Source organism: Chlorocebus sabaeus, chromosome 25, assembly GCF_047675955.1.
Source record: "Chlorocebus sabaeus isolate Y175 chromosome 25, mChlSab1.0.hap1, whole genome shotgun sequence".
Lineage (NCBI taxonomy): Eukaryota > Metazoa > Chordata > Mammalia > Primates > Cercopithecidae > Chlorocebus > Chlorocebus sabaeus.
In genome coordinates, this window is record NC_132928.1 from 27,904,999 (window position 1) to 27,924,062 (window position 19,064).

The 19,064-nt window shown below is 52.7% G+C and overlaps 1 protein-coding gene across 5 annotated transcripts in view; it reads right to left on the reverse strand.

Annotated features, from left to right (window-relative positions):
* The window catches only part of NAV1 (neuron navigator 1), a 280,884-nt gene that overhangs the window by 160,685 nt on the left and 101,135 nt on the right, over nucleotides 1-19,064 (reverse strand). For 4 of the 5 annotated variants that reach the window (XM_037986167.2, XM_073011644.1, XM_037986165.2 and 1 more), the window contains exon 4: nucleotides 8,921-9,712. The exons of the other annotated variant lie outside the window; for it this stretch is intronic. In XM_037986167.2, the coding sequence (XP_037842095.2) occupies nucleotides 8,921-9,712 (792 nt within the window). The remainder of the gene's footprint in view (nucleotides 1-8,920; nucleotides 9,713-19,064) is intronic. 5 annotated transcript variants of the gene reach the window in all.

The following is a 19,064-nucleotide window of genomic DNA, read 5'->3' on the forward strand; positions in this document are numbered from 1 at the left end:
ACACCCTATGCACCGATGCCACTTCCAGGTGGCCGAGTCCTCAGTCGCCCTTTCTGGCTTCTTCACAGCATGCTGCATTCTGCCTTGTACTGGAATGAGCCTGGACACTTCTATCTCCTCATCCAGCCTTTCAGAACCTAGCAAGGAGGGCCCAGAACTTCAGTCTCAGGAAGCACAGTGCTCTGCCGACACTAACTGCTTGACAAGTTGCTCCTGAATTAAATGGAATCAAACTCAATGTCTGAGGGAGTCTTGAGGCTCCTGGAGGCAGGTTATCATCGGGGTTAAGTTTAAATCCTAACTCTGTTGCTCACTTGCTTTACTGGCTTTGGGCAGATTACCTGTATTCACACAGGGTCTTGAACTATCACCCAGGCTGGAGTGCAGTGGCATGATCTCGGATCACTGCACCCTCCACCTCCTGGGCTCAAGTGATCCTTCCACCTCAGTCTCCCAAGTAGCTGGGACTACAGGTGTGAGCCACCAATCCCGGCTAATTTTTTGTACTTTTAGTAGAGACAGGGTTTTGCAATGTTGCCCAGGCTGGTCTCAAACTCCTGAGCTCAAGTGATCCACCTGCCTCGGCCTCCCAAAGTGCTGGGATTATAGGTGTGAACCACTGTGCCTGGCCAGATTACCTGTATTTCAGTGCCTCAGTTTCCTCACTTGTAAGTGCCAGGATCATAGAATTATTGTGAGTATTAAGTGATGGCCCAGGAGAAAGCCCAGCCAGGTGCTGTGGGTCCCCGGCAGGGAGCTGCTCTGAGATGCAGACAGTGGGGTCCAGGTGGAAAGCTGGACTCCACTGGCTCCGTAAATCAGGGTGAACAGGTCAGGCATCTCCTATCAGGTCTTGTTCCAAAAGAAGACAAATGGAAGAAAAATGGAAGGAAGAGGCAAAAGGAGAAAAGACGAATAGAGCATAGATAGGTATTGGACCCCAAATAAAATAAAGGGGATCCTGGGAAAGGCAGGCTAGTTTCATCTGTAAGCATCCAGAGAACAAATTCAGACCCATGGGTAGAAATTCTCAGAAGACAGAATCAAAGCTCAACAGAATAAACATCTTTCTAATAATGAGTGCTTTCCTGGAAAATAAGGTAGTAAGCCCTCTGTCACTAGGAGAGTGTAAACAGAACACCCACCTGCCTACGATGCTAGAGAGGGATTAATTTTGGCTTGAGGAGCAAGAACAATGCCTTTCACTTACCAAGTGATTGATACATGTTATTGGTAAATATTAGATTATTTATTCTTTTGATTCTTGAGCTTTTCTTTTCCCCCTTGGGATAGTCAGGTCCCAGGAGCTCCTAGGAAGCAGCCTCAGTCTGGGAATGTTGGAATCCTACACCCCATGACAGTTTAGGGACCCTGCAGAGAGAAGGCAGGGCCTGCTGGGTGGCTGCCAGCTTCCCCAAAAGGGAAGGGCCTGGTCAGTGGGTCACCAAGGGCAAAGGGAGCCTGTGTCCTCAGAGTCTGAGGAGTAACCAGCACTTACAGTGCTTTTCTAGGAAAGAAGCCAAGGAGTCCGAACCCCAGTGGGCTCTGCCTAGGGGTCTGTTTGGGGAAAGCTGTTCCACCAGGGTCATATTTCAGACTCTTTTAAACCTACCCAGCTGTTACATATACATGCACACAAATGTCCCTTTAGTATGTGCATATGTGCTGCAAGCCAGTGAGTTTGTGTTTATATGCGCTGATCCATGTGAACACATACCATTCACTGCACACTTAGTCTTCACACCCTGACACCCAACTTCACCCGAGTTCTAGGGGTTTGTGCCATGTGCCACACAACCTATTAACCCAATACCTCTCGTCACATTTGCCTAAGTCTTGCTTTCTCAACATTCGCTATCTTCCTGCTCAACCCAAGATCGTAGTTTACAAGCCCAGCTCTCCATGGAAACACCTAGAACTTATAACATTCAACCTTCCAGACCAGACCACATCCAACAGCAACAGCCCAACTGGATAACCTTGATGACAACTCTGGGATTCCATGAGGACCAACGCTGGGAGCACACACAGCATACCGGGGCTTGGGGCTGCCCTTGTCCCTGCTTTCCACGCCTCTAACTCGCAAGAGAAAGCACCCTGAGAAGCCCATAGTGAGAGCTGCCGCCCAGAAATTAGAGGATGCTGCAGAGAAACCACCCACTCCAGTGGCCCTGAAATGTATCATTGAGATGTCCAAAATAGATTCCAGGATGGTTCAGGCCAAGGCCCAGACCCTGCCGAGTCCTGGTTGCCTTGCTGAGGTTTGGCTGGAGCTGGAGAAGTGTGTGTCAAACACGCAACATACAACAGTGCTGGCAGGGAGAGCTTGGGGCCTGCTGGAGCCAAAGCTCTTAGGGGGTGAACCTGGAGATAGACTGCTCTCCATGCCCTCCCATCCCTACCTCAGCACCAGAATGGGCTTGAGCAGTCTGGAAACTCCCAGTGGGTCCTCATTCTCCCCAATGGGAGCTTCCCACCCATGCAATACACCCCTCCACATTCCAGAGGCATCAAGTCTGAGGGGAAAAAAAGGTGCTTATACAAGGTGAAAAGCACCATGGTGAAAAGCGGGTCGCCCTGCTTATCCCAGGGATACACTGCTGCACCCACACTGGACAGCCATGCCAGACACACCTTTAGTGCAACTCTGCTCCTCCCTCAGCCTCCAGATGGGAGATAAAAACAGTTCCTGGGGCATCTTCCCAGTGTGCCCCCTTATCTCTGGGGGTCAGAAGGAAGCAAAGACCTGTGTTCACTGAACAAGGTGGAGCTGAACCCTCAAGGCACTGATGTCCTGCTTCCTTCCGGAGGCCTAATCTCCAGAAGCAGCAGTGTGGGGGAAGGTGTGGGAGGTGATGTCTGCCTCCTATAGGAGGGAACCTGCCCACGCAGGGCCAGTGAGCTGGGCCTGGCCTCTGCTGTCTCCCCACCCGGGCCTTCCTGTGCATGAGAGAAAAGGCCGCAGGCTCCGGGACATCAAACGCATCTGGGTAATCCAAACAGGGTGTGGGGGAGGTCAGCCAGCGCAAATGAGAAACATGCGGCATCCATTTCCCCTCGTTGACTGGCTCAGGCTTTCCAGGCAGAGGGAGAAGGCTTTGGGCTTTAGGGAGGAGAGCTTCCTGGTTGGGCCAGGAAAAGACCAGCCAGGTGCTGTGGGTCCCCGGCAGGGAGCCGCTCTGAGATGCAGACAGTGGGGTCCAGGTGGAAAGCTGGACTCCACTGGGCCCATGAGTCAGGGTGAACAGGTCAGGCATCTCCTATCAGGTCTTGTTCCAAAAGAAGACAAATGGAAGAAAAATGGAAGGAGGAGGCAAAAGGAGAAAAGACGAATAGAGCATAGATAGGCGTTTGACCCCAAATAAAATAAAGGGGATCCTGGGAAAGGCAGGCTAGTTTCATCTGTAAGCATCCAGAGAGCAAATTCAGACCCATGGGTAGAAATTCTCAGAAGACAGAATCAAAGCTCAACAGAAGAAATATCTTGCTAATAACGATTGCTTTCCTGGAAAATAAGGTAGTGAGCCCTCTGTCACTAGGACAGTGTAAACAGAACACCCACCTGCCTATGATGCTATAGTGGGATTCATTTTGGCTTGAGGTAGGTGGCTTAACTAGACAATTTCCATTCTAGGGTTCTATGAAATCTCAGGGAAGGGTGAGGGAGGTGGAGCGCTCTGCAGAGAGAAAGGGACCTGGTTATCCAGGAAGACATTGCAGTGTGCTGCAGAGGTGGCTGAGCTGCAGTTATGGACCCTGAGGGCTCTGCTCAGCCTGCTCAACACAACACTGGCTCTCCCTTGTACCACATGGAGCAGTCTGCACCTTCACCCTCAGGGTCAGAGGCTGTGAGGTGTGGTATATGTGTGTGGAAGCATAGCTGCAGAGAAAGGCAAGATTGGAGGTCAGCAGAAGAGGAAGGATCTGGTGTCGGCAGCTTGTGATGGGGGCGGGTGGTAGGGGGTGGGCAGTTGTAGCCACGGTATCAAATTGGGCAGAGAAAGTGGGAAGGGGTAAAACAAGAAGAAAGTGTCAGGAAACATCCCAAGACTCCAGGTGACTTGGTCCTGCTACCAATTCAATCCAGGTCTAGAAGGGGCCTGTGGCCTGGGGTTATAGCCATCAGTGATGGATGGTAAAGGGTATCTCCTTTGGTTGGTTGAAGTTTCAGAGAGCCAGAGTAGCTCTGGGCACTTCTCCATCTGTACCTTCTCCCCAGAGCAGAGGAACTGCCTCGAGGACCTACTTATTCAGCCATGCATTACTCTCAGAGGCAGAGCCATGGGCTGTGAGTCAAAGCCAACAGCTTTGACTGCAGCAGTCAGAACAAGGCAATGCCCAAAGGAGAGGAATATGACCTAGGTGGGGGCCCAAGCCTAGCCTTGGAAGAAAACTTTCTGGATACGGTAAGAAAATAAATATTCTTGGTGCTAACCTGGAGGAAGGCAGGAAGTCTCACAGCTCCAAGGTTCTGTGCCAGTGCCTTCTTCACACACATACACACACACTTGCAGGCTGCTGCACCTTGCCACAGCCCTTCCTCCTGCCTGTGATTCCACAAGCATCCTCCATCACTACTGGTGCTGCCCAGGGGAAGGGCAGAAGTGAGCTTTGTCCTCACTCTCCTGCTAGGCCTCAGGGAATCTGAGGGTGCTGGATAAGTTTCCATATATCACCTATCTGTTCTGGGTGGCAGTTCTTTGGAGAATTCTTTACCCACCCCAGCCTCACAATGCACTGAATAAAAAGGAAAATGAAGTATTTGTGAACACATTTCTTTCCCCTGCTACTCAAAGTATCCCAGAGCACATTCTCTGGAGTGACCCCCTTGCACCGTCCCTCCCTGCAAAAAATTCACATCAACTGGCTTAGAAATTAATAGCTTCCTGCCTTTCTTCCTCATTTCTACTTGGCCTGCGCTTCTGAGGGCCTAACTGTTGTCATGACAACCCCTTGTGTGGGTCCAGACCCCTTCAAGAGGAAAAGGGACTAGGAAGTCCAGGCTCCTGGGTTCTTTTACGCCCTGACCTTGGGCAGTCTTAGCTGTCTCACTTTGCCCCCCTTTTCCTGAAGGACGGAAGGAGGGAACATGAACACCTGGGGTGTCAAAAGACTGGTTTTGCTTTGAGATCCTCAGGCCCAGGGATGATGAGGTAGGAAGATTTGGGGTGTCACTATAGTCCCTGACTTGTGATTGTTTGGCTTCTGATTTTTTGGCATTATGACCACATGAAAGTAATACATTTGGTAGAAACTATACTTCTAGTACCCATACAACTGTTCTATTTTTCACTTTTAGTATAGTATTCAATAAATTCCATGAAATATGCAGCTTTATTATGAAATAGGCTTTACATTAGATGATTTTGCTTAACTGTAGGCTGATATAAGTGTTCTGAGCGCATTTAAGGTAGGCTAGGCTGAGCTATGACATTCGGTACATGAGGTGTATTCAATGCATTTTTGACTTACAATAGTTTCAACTTACAACGGGCTTAATGGGACATAACCCCATGATAAATTGAGGTGCATCTGTATTTTATTGCTTTGTATTAATACAGGCTCTCTTTAAGCCACTTGGGACATTTTCCAGGTCTCATCACCTTAATCTACACCCCCTTCCCATCCCTATGGGGTAAAGATGAGCCATGGGAGGGTCTCTTCCACTCACAAATGAGGAAACTGAGTCCCAGAGGGGGTCACAGAGCTTAGGACTTCTACACAGAGAACTCAGGAATGCAGCCTCCAGCTTAGCCCCCAGACCCAGGCCAAGGGCCTGGTGGCCGTTCTTCTGGAGCCAAATTGCCTGATGTGAGTATCAGGCCAGGGTCCAGAGGCATCTGATTCCTGGAATTAGCCCATTTGCCCTTGGTACTCACCCCTCAGTCTTCCAAGTTTCTAGGGTTCCCCAGTGGGGCCCTAGTTATTTGGCAGCTTCCAAGGTTAGAGAAGGGACAGGGAGCCTGCCTAGACCATCTGGGACCCCGGCTGATTTCTGGGAAGGGGATGATCAGGTTTCAGTCCTTCCCTTTTATTACAGAAAGGCTCTGGCTTGAAGCTGCCTCACTTCCACCCCCTCTCTCCGCCTCAGAAATTGATTCTTGGCAGCCTCTTGGATCTAGGATGGTACTAGGGAGTGAACATAACTGGACACTGAGCCCCACTGAGGTGGGGACAAATGCCCATTGTCTTCAATCACAATCCTGAAACATCAAGGCACCATTCTTCTCCCCAGAGGCCACCCTGCTCTACACTGAGGGCCTGCCTGATACCTGAACACCACCTTCATTGGCTCTGGAAGACGATTCCCTCTGTAGTTCCTCTCCCTCTACCACTCCCCCAGGCAGTCTGCCCTCCACCCTTCACACAAGGAAAAGCTTAGTTTGGAGGTCACCAGCTCCCCTCCTTTCCTCCCCACCACCGTTTGACACCAGGCTCTGCCTTGCTACAGTCTGAACCAACTCCCCAACCCCAAACTTTGGGTCCTCTCAGCTGGAGACAGGCAGGTTTGGGAGTTTCCACCCTTCTCTCCCCATCCCAGAGAGCTAAGCCCCTCAGCCCTCTGTGGGGTCAACAAGGCAGCTCCGGTGGCCCACGCCCAGTAGACACAGCCTTGGGCAGGTCCCCCTGCCTGCTGACTCTTCCTCTCTCAATCAGATCTCCCAGGAAGAGCTGCGACTTAGGACTCAGGAGATCAATGCAGAATCTCCCTTCCACCATGAACTCATAGATGACTTTAAGGCCCTCAATGCTTTTGACTCTGCATTTCCCTAACTGGGAAGTGGAGGTGTTCTCTCCTGACTTCCAAGGTTGCTAAAAGGCTCCTGTGTCAGTGTGCTTTGAGAAATGGCAACTGCTGAGCAGGAATAAGGGACCAAAGCTCAGCTTCTCCTCCTCTCCTGCCCTCCCCCACCTGCTCTCCTCCCCACTCTTGCCCCTCCTCCCACCTCCCTAGCCATCTCAGGGCTGTTTGGCTCCTCTTGAGGAGCAACTAAGAGGGCTTCTGTGGGCAGTCAGTTTCCGGGACAGTGTGATGGCTTCCAGGTCTGGGGAGGACACAGACCAGCTAAGTCAGGCCCAACAAGTTAAGCCTTGACCTTGAAAAGGGTTCTGTGCCTTCTGCTATTCTGTGCCCTGACACTCCCTTGCCCTCCCTGGCCAAGTCCCTCTCTCAGTCTGACACACACACACACACACACACACACACACACACACACACACACACGGTCCCTTCCTCTCTCACCCTGCTTCCAGTCCCTCAGCAGGGCTCTCTACCACATGAGCCAGTTGCATTTTGTCCATATCCCTCCTTGGTGCCTGCCATGGTGCCTGCCAAAAATTTATTAAATTTTTCCCTTATTGTCTCTCTTGCCCCATTCCCTGGGGTAGGGCCTTTGACAGTCTCGGCCCCACACTGAGGACCGGGTGGCACACTCCCTTTGCAGAGTGAGGCTGCCTGGTCAGCTTCTGCACCCACCCAGCCATCCCCACCTTCAGGAGGGGCTCCCAGGGGAAAAGGCTGCTCTTCTTTTGCCCTTGTCCAGTCTCCTGATTGTCCCTGCAAAGCCCATTTGCGGCCTTCTGCGTGAGGATCGGTTTTCCAAAGGCCCAAATCCTTGCCCCTGTTAGAGGACTCTCATCCTAGCCCACACAGGAGTCGAGGGTCCCTGGGAAGACTGCAGCAGGCCAAATTGGTCTCCTCCAGCTTCGCATTCTCCAGGGCCGCCGGACGAGCTCTTGCATCTTTCCCACCCGCCCAGCCCGTCACTCGGCCCCGCCCCTTCACACGCGCATGGGCACGCCCCTTCCCAGCCCCCAGCGGGCGGGCAGCCTGCCGGGTACCCAGGAAGCTCGGGTCCCTCGGCGCCGGAGGACCCACATCCCAGCCACCGCAACAAGTCCGCGCAGCCAAAGCAGCTCGCCTGGGCTCCAGGCCTCGCCGTCCTTGTTCCGTGGCCCCAACAGGGCCCGTGCCAGTTCCCGAGGCATGGCCGCCTGGCGTCCGGCACATCCCAGATCTATCCTTCTCTGAGGGCAGGGACTCTCCGGGGAGAGAAAGAGCAGTTCTGGGACCCGCTTCGGGTTTTTTTGCATAGACTCTTCAGGCACGGAGAACAATGGAGCAGCTCTGCGTGCTTCCTCCACTCGAGCAAGCTTTGTTCCTCCCTTCCCGCCTGCTCGGCTTCCATTAGCCACAGGGCAAAGGCTTCCCGGTCAAACAGGAGTCTCGGCGCTAAAGCCCCGAGCTTTCCACACGCCCTAAAAGACCTGCGGGTGTAGGGGTTGGGGCCAGAGCTGGGGCTGAGGTATAGGACGTGCGCCCAGATGTGTGCAGCTGGCAGCCCGCCCACCCCCGGCCCTAGACGCTTCTCTTGGCCAGAATCCTCACACCGCGGGGAAATCCGACTCGCGTTCCCACTCGGGATCCACAGAGGAAGTGGAGCCTCAGCTGTGTTCCGGGGCCAACCAGCCCTCACATCTGCTCTCCCACATCTGTCCTCTAGATCCGGGCTCTCGCTGGACGCTCCCCTTGCAATGCGGGATGCTCCCGTCAAGCGCAGGCCACACCACAACGGAGGTTTCCACCAGTCCCAGGTTTTGCCATATTGGGATTCTGGCTCTATTTCTGAGAGCCGGTGACCCCCTCCACCCCCGACCCATTGTCCAGCTCACCTCGGGCAGGCCAGAGTCAAGCCCGGGTCCCGCCTGTAATGTCTTTAAGAAGGTACACTTGAGCCATGCGCATCTGGAGGTAGGCCAGCTCAGCACATCTGGGCGCAATGCCCATCACAGCCTGATCGTGAACAGGAGGGCCCTCCAGGAAGGCGCAAGGGGAGGGGGCTTCTCTTTCCCCACACCTTCCCCAGCAGCTGGTTAGAAGAAAGCCAGGGGCGGGGCGGGGCGGGGCGGCAGGACTTACCCAGCATCTGGCTGAAGAGCAGCTGCTCCAGGTCTCCCAGCACTGTCACCACCAGCTCGGGGTCCACCTTGAGGAAGGCGCGCTCCTCCTGGCCCTTGGCGGAGGGGACGGGCCCAGAGCTCTTTTGCGCCTTGGCCTTGCTGGAGAGCAGCTCGTCGTCGGATTTGCCGTCTTCGCTCACGGCAGCCTCAGGCGCCTTGCTGAGCGGCTTGACCTCCGCATAGGGTCCTCGAGGGATCCGGCTCGGCTTTCCCAGGCTGGGCGCAAGTGGAGCCAGGGGGGTCTTGGCGCCGCCCGCCGGGCTGCCCTTGGCCTGGAAGAGCGAGTGCTCCGACTTGGACAGCGTCTTGGACATCAACGGAGCTTCACGGCCCTTGGACCCCACCTTGCCTAAGCCTTTGGGCGCCTTGGCCATATCGTCGCTCCACTCGGGCTCATAAAGCTGCAGCTTTTTCTCGGAGTCCGTGAGAAAAGAGAGGTTGGTGAGCGACTTCTGCTTGCGCAGGTTGGAGGCTGGCGGCCCACCGGGGACACGGCTGTCCACACTGCCGGACTTGAAGACCTTCAGCTCAGCCGCACTGGCCTTGGCCATGCCGCCGCCGCCGCCGGGCGCCTTGGCGCGCTTGGGCAGCATGCCTCTGCCGTCCGCCGCCGCCGCCTTCTTGCCGGCACCCCGCGGCTCGTCCGCGCCCTCGTCGCCGCCGCCGCTGCTCAGCTCCACCTCGGGCTGCACGCTCTTGACGCTGCTGCCCAGCATTCTGCCCGCGAGGAGCGCATGGACGATCCGCGCGTCTGCAGGCACGGGGGGAGGGGGCAGGGGGCGGGAGCGCAGGAGGAGGAGGCGGGGGGAGGAGGAGGGGGAGAAAGAGGACGGAAGAAACCGAGGAAGAAGGGGAGAGGAAGGGGGAGGGAGCGAGGGAGGAGGGAGGGAGGCAAGCCGAGGGCGCAGGGGAAAGAAACGCGAGGAAGGAAGCCAGGAAAAAGGAAAGAGCAGGGAAGCCGGGGAGCGATAGGGCGGGGTCGGAGGAAAAGGGGCGGGGCGGCGGGGAAAATACAAATTAAAATTTAAAAATCAGTCAAAGGAAGGATGGAAGCCCCGCGCTCCTCCGGCGCCCTGCGGTGCTTTGGTGTCCGGATCCCAGCCCGCGGCCTGCCTTCCTGTCAGTCCCGTGGACACCGCACTGCCCGGCAGCGCCCCGGCCGCACTCAGCCAGCCAGCCCGAGTCGAGGCTGCAGGCTGCAGCTCCTAGCAGAGGAAGGAGGGAAGGGGAAGGCGGGGAGCAAACAGGAGGAGGGGAGCGAGTGTGCGCAAGGGGAGGGAGGTGGGGGAGAGAGAGTGTGTCTATTTCTGGCTCGGGAGGGGGAGGTATCTGCGAGCGGAGCTCCAGGGGCGGATGAGTGGGGGGTAGGGGGGAGATAAAGGATCGGGCCAGTTTTTCTCCCAGCTTTCCGCCTAGAGGCGGGGCGGGTTCTTGGATTCTCGGGGGGCACGGGTGACCCCCTGCCGTGTCCGGGATAAAGGTCTGTTGAGGAGGTGTGGAGGTGCCGGTAAAAGAGACAGAGAGAGGGCGGCTCAGAATGCGGGAGGGAGAGTGGGCCCGTGGGCCTGGGAGAGAGATCGGGAGAGGCATGGAGGAATGATATCCAGGGTGCTCGTTCCCCTCCCCCAACCCCCAGCCGTCTTTGGTTTCCCCCCAGGAAACTCCCAGTCCCGCCCTACTTCAGTCTCTGAGGCTCAAGGTTGCCTCCCTGAGCCCAGGAGGTAGGGGACGGGGGTAGGACACGGGTGGCTTGAAGAGAAGGGGCCTAGGGTTGACTGGGAAGGGGGCTGAGGGCTTTGCAGGGGAAGGAGTAATTCTTGAGATCAGGAGACTGGGTTTCTGTTCCAATTAACCACATGACCTTGTCAAAGTCATTGAACCCCTCTGGTTCTGTTTTCTTTTACAGTAGTTATAATACCAGCTTCACAGGTAGAAGGGCTTTGGAACTGTAAAGGCCTGTGTCAAACCTAGGGAATCATGAGGAGGCTTTGCACTGGGTCCCTTGCCTGCCAGAGTTAAGCAGAGCAGCGGAGTGCCTTTAAAAGATGTTTCCCAAGTCCTTCTTCCTTTCCTCCTAACTGGAACCGGGGGACAGGGATGGGGTGGAGGGGGAACAAGAGCCAGATGAAGTAGTCTGCAGTTTGCCTAGGACTACCTCAGTAGACGGGACACTGCCTATCCTCGAATGGCCTCCCAAGTCACCGCCAGGTTGCCTGAGCAAAAGGCTCTCAGGAGAGGTGAAGGATAGGAGAAAGTGGAGGGGAATTCTCTGAAAGCAAAGCTTGCTCCAGGAGGGGTAGGCCCCAGATGGAGCCAAACTCTAGGGATTATAAAGCCCTAAGAACTTTTTGCCAAAATGTGGTAACCATCAGATTATCTCCCCATTCCAAACCCAACCTCCATCTCTCTGGCTCCTTTCCTCCCTTTCTCCTAGAATCTGAAGAACTCTGTGTGTGAGTCTCATGGTTTACGCACTCTCCTAACACTAATCATCACCTCCTGCCTGGTGTGAAATGTATTTGTGTCTCTGTCTGTCTCCCCCACCAGCGCAGGATCTCTCCGGGTGTAGAACTGTGTCACTCAGCACCTTGCATGGAGCAGGTGTTGCAACTCTGTTGGTTAAATGGATTTGGAGGCCTGAGCACGGTAGGGTTCTGGTGGTATCCCAGGAATACCAGATTGAGATGCCATAAAATCTGCCATGACAGAGATCATAGCAGAAAGGATAAGTGGCACTGAGAATATAGAGTTCTCAAGCAGAGAAGTGTTTGGTAAGAATCATGGACTCTTGGCTGTCTTGGAGACACAGAAAAAAAGATGACAATTCTGTCCTCGAGGAACTCTGGACTCGTATTTCCTGTCTGGCAGGGAACACAAGGTAGACAATACAAGACTTGGGAAAATAATAATCCTGTCCCTGTGAAAAAAGCAATGTCACACACATCAACACATTCATCTCAGGTAGACAGACATAGATGTATATATTCCAATGACAAGAATAACAAGAGGAGTAGAGGACAGGAGTTGGTACAAAGGTTTACAAGAGGATTCTGTACCATCTGCAATGCACAATGCAGACTGGCTTCAGAGGCTTATGTCTAGCATTACGAAACTTAGGGGTGGAACCAGGGTTTGTGGTTCCAGATAGGAAATGACAAGCAGTGAAGAACTGGTTAAAGGGACGTGAGTGGTATCATGCCAGAACTTGGCCAAGGCACAGAGAGTGCCCAAAGGATGAGGCCAATCATGGGACTTTCTTTTCTGGGCACACACAAAGTACCCATGCTTATGTCCAAACATGAGGTCCCAGCTCAAGCAAGGGATCAGGCCCCACCTTTGGTGCCAAATCTTTGAGTAAGCATGACCATACCCTTCCTACCCCATCCTTCAGGGTATTTGTAATGCAGTCACAAGCCATCACTTCTACAGTCCTCATCCTTCCTCACTGGTCATTCTCTAATTTACACAAGATGCCCCTAACTCAATCACAGGAGAACCACACCTTTCCTAAAAATCGCAATTTGAGAATCTGACACCACCTTTTCTCTGACTTGCAAGGTGACAGTTGTTCTTACTTGTTGTCTCTATATCCTCTTTCTGCATGTAAATTCACCTTCTCCTTAGCAGACAAAGGGAAATTCACTGGCTACCATCTTGGCTGAGAAAGCTTATTTTTACTGTGTATATTTTCAAAGTCACACATTCCACCCAGTGTATTGTGCTGTGAGCAAAATCTGGTGCCCTCTTCCCTGGTTTAATTTGGTCCCTCATCTCTGACACCCATGTCTGTAGGTTAGTGCCTCTCAAATTCTTTAGAATTGGTACGAAACACTATTTCACTTGTTGCTCTGTCCACTTGCATTTCCTTGTCACCTTATGCCTCCTCCCTAGGGCCGGATCTCCCTTCCCCGCTTCCCTCCTTCCCCCTTCCCCCCCTCCTCCCTCCCCCTCCCTCCCTCCCTCCCTCCTTCCTTCCTTTCTTCCTTCCTTCCTGGTTATCTTGCTCTCTCATTTGATTTGGTGTTTTGGCCTGGTCCCTTCCCCCTGTCTTTATTCCTCTTTGTTACTCTGTACCTTGTCTCATGCTCTCATGGGATATCCTATTCCCCAAATCCCAAGTCCTTTCACTTCCTTCAAGAAACAGCTCCTGAAATTCTGCCTCTTTTGAGAAGAGAAAAAAGTGTTGTCAATAAGAGAAGCCTCCTCCCTACCATCTAAACCTAGTGCTTCACACTCTGTCCTGCATGAAATGTCACCTGACAGTTTATAAAATGGAAGATGCCTTCTATGCACATCTCATGGATTAGTTCAGTGCCAATCCCCTTGAGTGCCAGTGTCTGTGCGCTGTCATTCTTTAAAGGGTCTTGCTGTGGCCAGGTGGTGGTCCCTTTAAATGGCCATCTTGGCATCCAGGAAGTTTCTGACACTCCCTAATGTGACTTCTCCCTCTATCTGGCTCTTTTTTGATTCTTTGCACATCCCGTGAGTTTCCCACTATCCTCTACTGCAGTGGGAGCGCTCTGCTGCCGTGGCAACAGCCATTCCAGCATCAGTCGATAAAACTAATATGTGCAGAATGTTTCCTCGAGTGATTCCTAAAAAGAGAAGGACTTGCCCTGTCACATTATCTCCAAACCCAGCCCTGAGCCCCTACCACTCAGTCATTTACCCCTTCTGTAGAATGACAGGCTTCAAATTGTCCTCTGAAGAGAGATCCTACCATCAATGATCAATGAAGAGGCTATGTGATGAGGGAGAGGCCTGGCTGGGCAGGCAGTGGGTGCTGGTGATGTCAGTAACCAAGTTTCTAAAGGGGAGGTGGAGAAAGAGGCTGGTTTGGAATCATTAAAGTCCCCAATCCCCAGTGCCCCAAAGACCAGCTCATCACCCCACTCCTCTCTTTCCAAAGGCATTGGTAGTTTCTGGAATGGCGATAGGATGAGTGATTTGACCACATCTGTTGACAGATAACTTAAAGCAATTTGAGGAATGAAGATGTAGGCATACAGCCAAAGAGAGGCATGCTGTGTGATTTCACATTCTCACACCCCTGTGATTAGAAACGGATGTAACCCGGGTGTCTGTGGGGGGTCTGGGGAATCTGTCAGTTGGGACTGTGTTAGGAGAACTGGGGATCAGGGAGAGCCAGAGACAGGAGAGGGTGGGAAGGTGGCCAGGCTGTCCCTAGCTCATTGACCTTGAAAGGTGACCTTGGGGCCTGGTGTGGTGGCTCATGCCTGTAATCCCAGCACTTTGGAAGGCTGAGGCGGGTGGATCATTTGCCTGGCCAACATGGTGAAACCCTGTTCCTATTAAAAATACAAAAATTAGCTGGGTGATAGTGGCACGCGCCTGTAATTCCAGCTACTTGGGAGGAGAATTGCTTGAGTCTGGGAGGCGGAGGTTGTGGTGAGCTGAGATTGCACTACTGTGCCACAGAGTGAGACCCTGTCTCAAAAAAAAAAAAAAAAGAAAAAAGAGAAAGAGGGAAGGGAAGGGAAGGGAAGGGAGGGAGGGGGAGAGAGAGAGAGAGAGAAAGAAAGAGAGAAAGAAAGAAAGAAAGAGAGAAAGAAAGAAAAAAAGAAAAAAGAAAGAAAGAAAGAAAAAGAAAGAAAGGAAAGAAAGAAAAAGAAAGAAAGAAAGAAAGAAAAGAAAGAAAGAAAGAAAGAAAGAAAGAAAGAAAGAAAGAAAGAAAGAAAGAAAGAAAGAAAGAAAGAGAAAGAAAGAAAGAAGGAGCAGGGAGGGAGAAAGGAAGGAAGGAAGGGAAGGAAGGAAGGGCAGAAAGAAAGAAGGAAAGAAAGAAAGAAGGGAAGAAAGAAAGAAGAAAGAGAGAGAGGGGGAGGGAAGGAAGGGAAGAAAGAAAAAGAAAAGGAAGGAAGGAAGGAAAGAAGGAAGGAAGAGAGAAAGGTGATCTTGGGAGAAGGGGAGATCTGAGGGAGGGAGAAGGGGGCACATGAGCCCATACTTGGCTTCCTCCAGGATTATGGGCAGAGCAGGGGAATTTTTTCTTGATTTCTAGGACCACAGTCAGGATCTGGAGAGCAAGGGCTAGGAACCCAGCCACACGGCTCTTCAAGCCTAGCCCACTCACTCTGGACCAGCATGGAGCTGTCATTGCCCAACTGAGTGACAAGCATTTTCCATATGTTTTCTCTGCTTAGACGCCTACCATGAGGTCTCCTCATCACCTCCCTAGCAGATGCCAACACCCCTGCCTTTGTGGAAAGCCCTCTAGCCATTGCTCCCCATTTCTTTTTGTCCTTTTCTCCACCATGTCATTCCCTCATGTCATTCCAGCTAATCAGCAGGGACTTTTTGAGCACCCAAAACGTGGGACTTCTTGAGTAACCTAAAACTTTACTCCCAGTGAGATGGGAGCCTCGGTAGGCTGGGAACAGAGAGTGACATGACCTGGCTTCCCTCTTGAAAAGGTCACTTTGGCTGCTGTGTGAGGAGCAAATTGCTGGGCTCAAGGGCAGAAGCAGTTGCAATCACCCAAGCCAGGCTAGGGCTGCCGAAATAGCTGACGGCTAAGCGCGGTCTTGTCTGCATCTGGATGACCAGCTCCTGACTACTCGTGCCGTGCTCAGTGCCAGCTACGACAGGTGCTGGAGGATACCACAGAGAACAAACAGACCAAAATTCCTGTCCTCGTGAATTTATATTCTAATGGATAAGAAAGACAATAAATTAGAGAGAGATGTTAGTTACTAAAAAGTGCTAAGAAGAAAAAAGCAGGAAGGGGAATATGAACTATCCAGGGGCAGGGGTGAATGTTCCATATGGTGGCCCAAAAAAGCCTGCACTGAGAAGGTGAACATTTGAGTAAAGATCTCAAGGAAAAGGGGGAGCAATTTGGGAGCCAATGGATATCTGGGAGAAAAGATTTCCAGGCAGAGGGAACAGCCCACCAGGATCAAAGGCCCTGAGGCCCTGAGGGTGAGTGTGCCTGGTTTTCTTTTCATTTCTTTTCTTTTTTCTTTTTCTTTTTTTTTTTCTTTTTCTTTTTCTTTTTTTTTTTTTGAGACAGGGTCTCACTCTCACCTTGTCACCCAGGCTGGAGTGCAGTGGTGCAATCACAGCTCACTGCAGCCTCGACATCCTGGGCTGTAGGTGTGCACCACCATGCCTGGCTAATTTTTTTTTTTTTTTTTTGGTAGAGGCAGGGTCTCAGTATGTTGCCCGGGCTGCTCTCAAACGCCTGGGCTCAACTGATCCTCTGGCCTCGGCCTCCCATAGTGTTGAGATTACAGGTGTGAGCCACCGCATCTGGCCGTGTCTGCTGTTTTCAAAGGAAAGCAAGGAGATCAGCATGGCTGGAAAGAAAGGAGGGAAGAGGACAGTGGCAGGGGATGTGGTCAGAGAGGTAATGTGAGGCCTGTGCAGAGAGGGCCTTTTAGGTCATTACAAGGGCTTGGCCTTTTATTCCCAGTGAGATGGGAGCCTTGGCAGGATGGGAGCAGAGAGTGACGTGACCTGGCTTCCCTCTTGAAAAGGCCACTTTGGCTGCTGTGTGGGGAGCAAATTGCTGGGCTCAAGGGCAGAAGCAGTTGCAGTCACCCAAGTGGGAGATGATGGTGGCTTGGAACTGGGTGGTGACTGTGGTGGCAGTGAGAAGTGGTCAGGCTCTGGATATATTTTGAAGCTGTTAGAATTTGCTATTGGCCAAATGTGGGTGTACGGGAAAGAGAGGAACCAAGCATGTCCCCCCAAGGATTTAGGCCTGGACAACTCTAAGATTGGAGTTGCCATCAAGATGGGAAGGCTTCAGGAGGAGCTGGTTTTGGAGGTAGAATCAGAGTCGTCTCTTCTCCCTGGCCCCTCTTGAGGCCAAATCCACCCCTCTAAGCTGCCTTCCCTGACTCTCCCCACGAAGTTCACTGCAGTCACTTTAATCGTTTCCTAATGTTCAGGGCTGTCATTCGTCATTCACCCATTGGTGTTTTCCAAGGATCCATCTCCAGTTGAAGTTTTTCTCAAAACCCATCCCAGCTCTGTGCACACAGTGGGCTCTCAAAAATATTCGGTGAATGGCGATTGATTCAATGAATGAATGCGTGACTCAGAACAGATGTGTGGGGAACTGTAAACAGCAGTGACCTCTTAATACCCCGTGGCAAGACACAGTGCAGCTGGTGTGTGGAATGGAAGCCAAGCTTCTGGGATGGTGGCCCAGCAGCATCTTTTCTCCCTTCCCTGAAGCCCTGGGCCAGAGTGAGGCCAGTGGACCCTTGCCTTGCTCCTTTGAAGGAAGCTCCAGTTCTTCAGAGGAATGACCTTGGGGCATTCAGGGATGGGACCCTCTTCTGCCCCTAAATCTCTGCTCTGCCCAGAGGCATGGGGAGAGTTTCACCACACCTCTGCAAGGCAGGGGGAAAAGTGGGCAAGGTATCCTCACAGCCCAGGCAGTAATCCCAGCTGGGACTTCAGCCCCATCCCCCACTCCCACTTGCTGAAAAAAAAGGAGACACTAGATACAGTGGTCCAATGTGGCTGCTCTGGGGGGCTCACACCTCCAGGGCCTCATCCAGGAAGGCTTCCTAGATTGGTCCATTAGCCCAGCCACTGCCTTTGCTTCGCCAGGGCGTTGGTAGTGGAGACATTTCTGTGGACACTGCAGGTCCCTGGCTCACCCTCTCTGGCCCCAGAAGACTCCCTGAGCTCAGTGTGGTTGGGGATTTTTCCTCTGGGCTACAGATCAGGTGTGTGGGCTCCAGAGAGAGATTTATTGTCTTCCTGTCTATTGGGGAAAATGAGGCAGAGAAATCTAGAGGCTGGGAGTGGAGCCAGAGGTCATGGGCCTCAGTCTGCCCTCTGGCTCAGCTGTCTCACGGGGGAGCTTCCAGAAGGGTGGAAATGCCGAGAAATTCTAAGCTACAACTCAAATTCCTTGGAGCTCACAGCTGCCTGGACACAAATTCCTATGCCAACAGGGCACGGGTAGAGCAAGGATGAGCCTGCCCGTCGTGTGAAAGGACCGGGGCAGAAATGAGGTCCCTTAGAAGGAAAACAAGTCACCTCTAGTCACACAAGTAAACAAGACCAGAGTCTGAAGCCCATGTCCCCAGCTAGAGGCTGGGACTCCCCAGGCTGGGACGGGGACGGGGCACAGGCCCTCCTTTCAGAGGCAGGGCTTGGGACTGTGTAGCCCTGGAGAGACTGGAAACTGGTTGAAGGCTCCTGGGAGGGCCTGTTCCAGACCTGGGAGGGGAGGATAGGAGCTGGAATCCAAAAAACTGGCCCCTCCTTCAGTCAAGGGTTTCTCAGTTAGAAAGTCAGGGGCTAGGGAGGTCTGACTCAGGGCTGGGCTGTTGTTTCTCCCAAGTGTTCCGGCCCCCAGGCTAGAACACGGGACTTGTACTTCTCGTGACTGGTTTCTCAGCAGAGGAGCCCTGGCAGTGCACAATAAGGCATGGGGTTTCTCCTTCCTGTCCTTGGGGAGTGGGGTCCAGATCTCCAAGCATTGAGACCTCCCTTCTTTTAAAGCCAGAACTCCATGATCTCCTGCAGAGAAGCATATCTCTGACCTGATAACCTAAATGGCCTCCCAGGGAAGGACAGTCTCCCGGCCTCTGCTATCTGGCTGCCTTAGAGGCCACTGCTGGCCAACACACAGTACTCAAGCCCTTCCCCACTCTGGCTTCACCTGCTGGTAAACTTGCCCTCTAATGCTTTCCTCTAAATGCCCCTGGTCCAGGTCTGACCCCACCCCTGCACCTTTGCTTTGCTCTGCCCTTTTCCTGAATGCCTTCTGTTATATGAATTCAAATCCAATTCTCCCTTCAAGGCCGAGCTTCAGAGCCACCTCCTCCAGGAGGCCTTCTCAGACTACCCCATCGCACACTGCTCTGCCTTTCCTACCCACTGATTATAGTCAGGGGCCGTGTACCCACATTCTGCCTACTTATATCCTAGGGAGATATCCTCTCCTGCCAGCGGAATTGTAAGTGCCCTACATAGGTTAGTTAGTTAGTAAGGGCTCACTGATGCTTGCTGAACTGAAGGACAGGAGATCTTACAGTTACTAAGCACCTCCTATTGCCAGGGACCTTCTTAGACATGTAATGTTCATCATTTCATAAAAGCCTTTGAAGCAGGGGCTA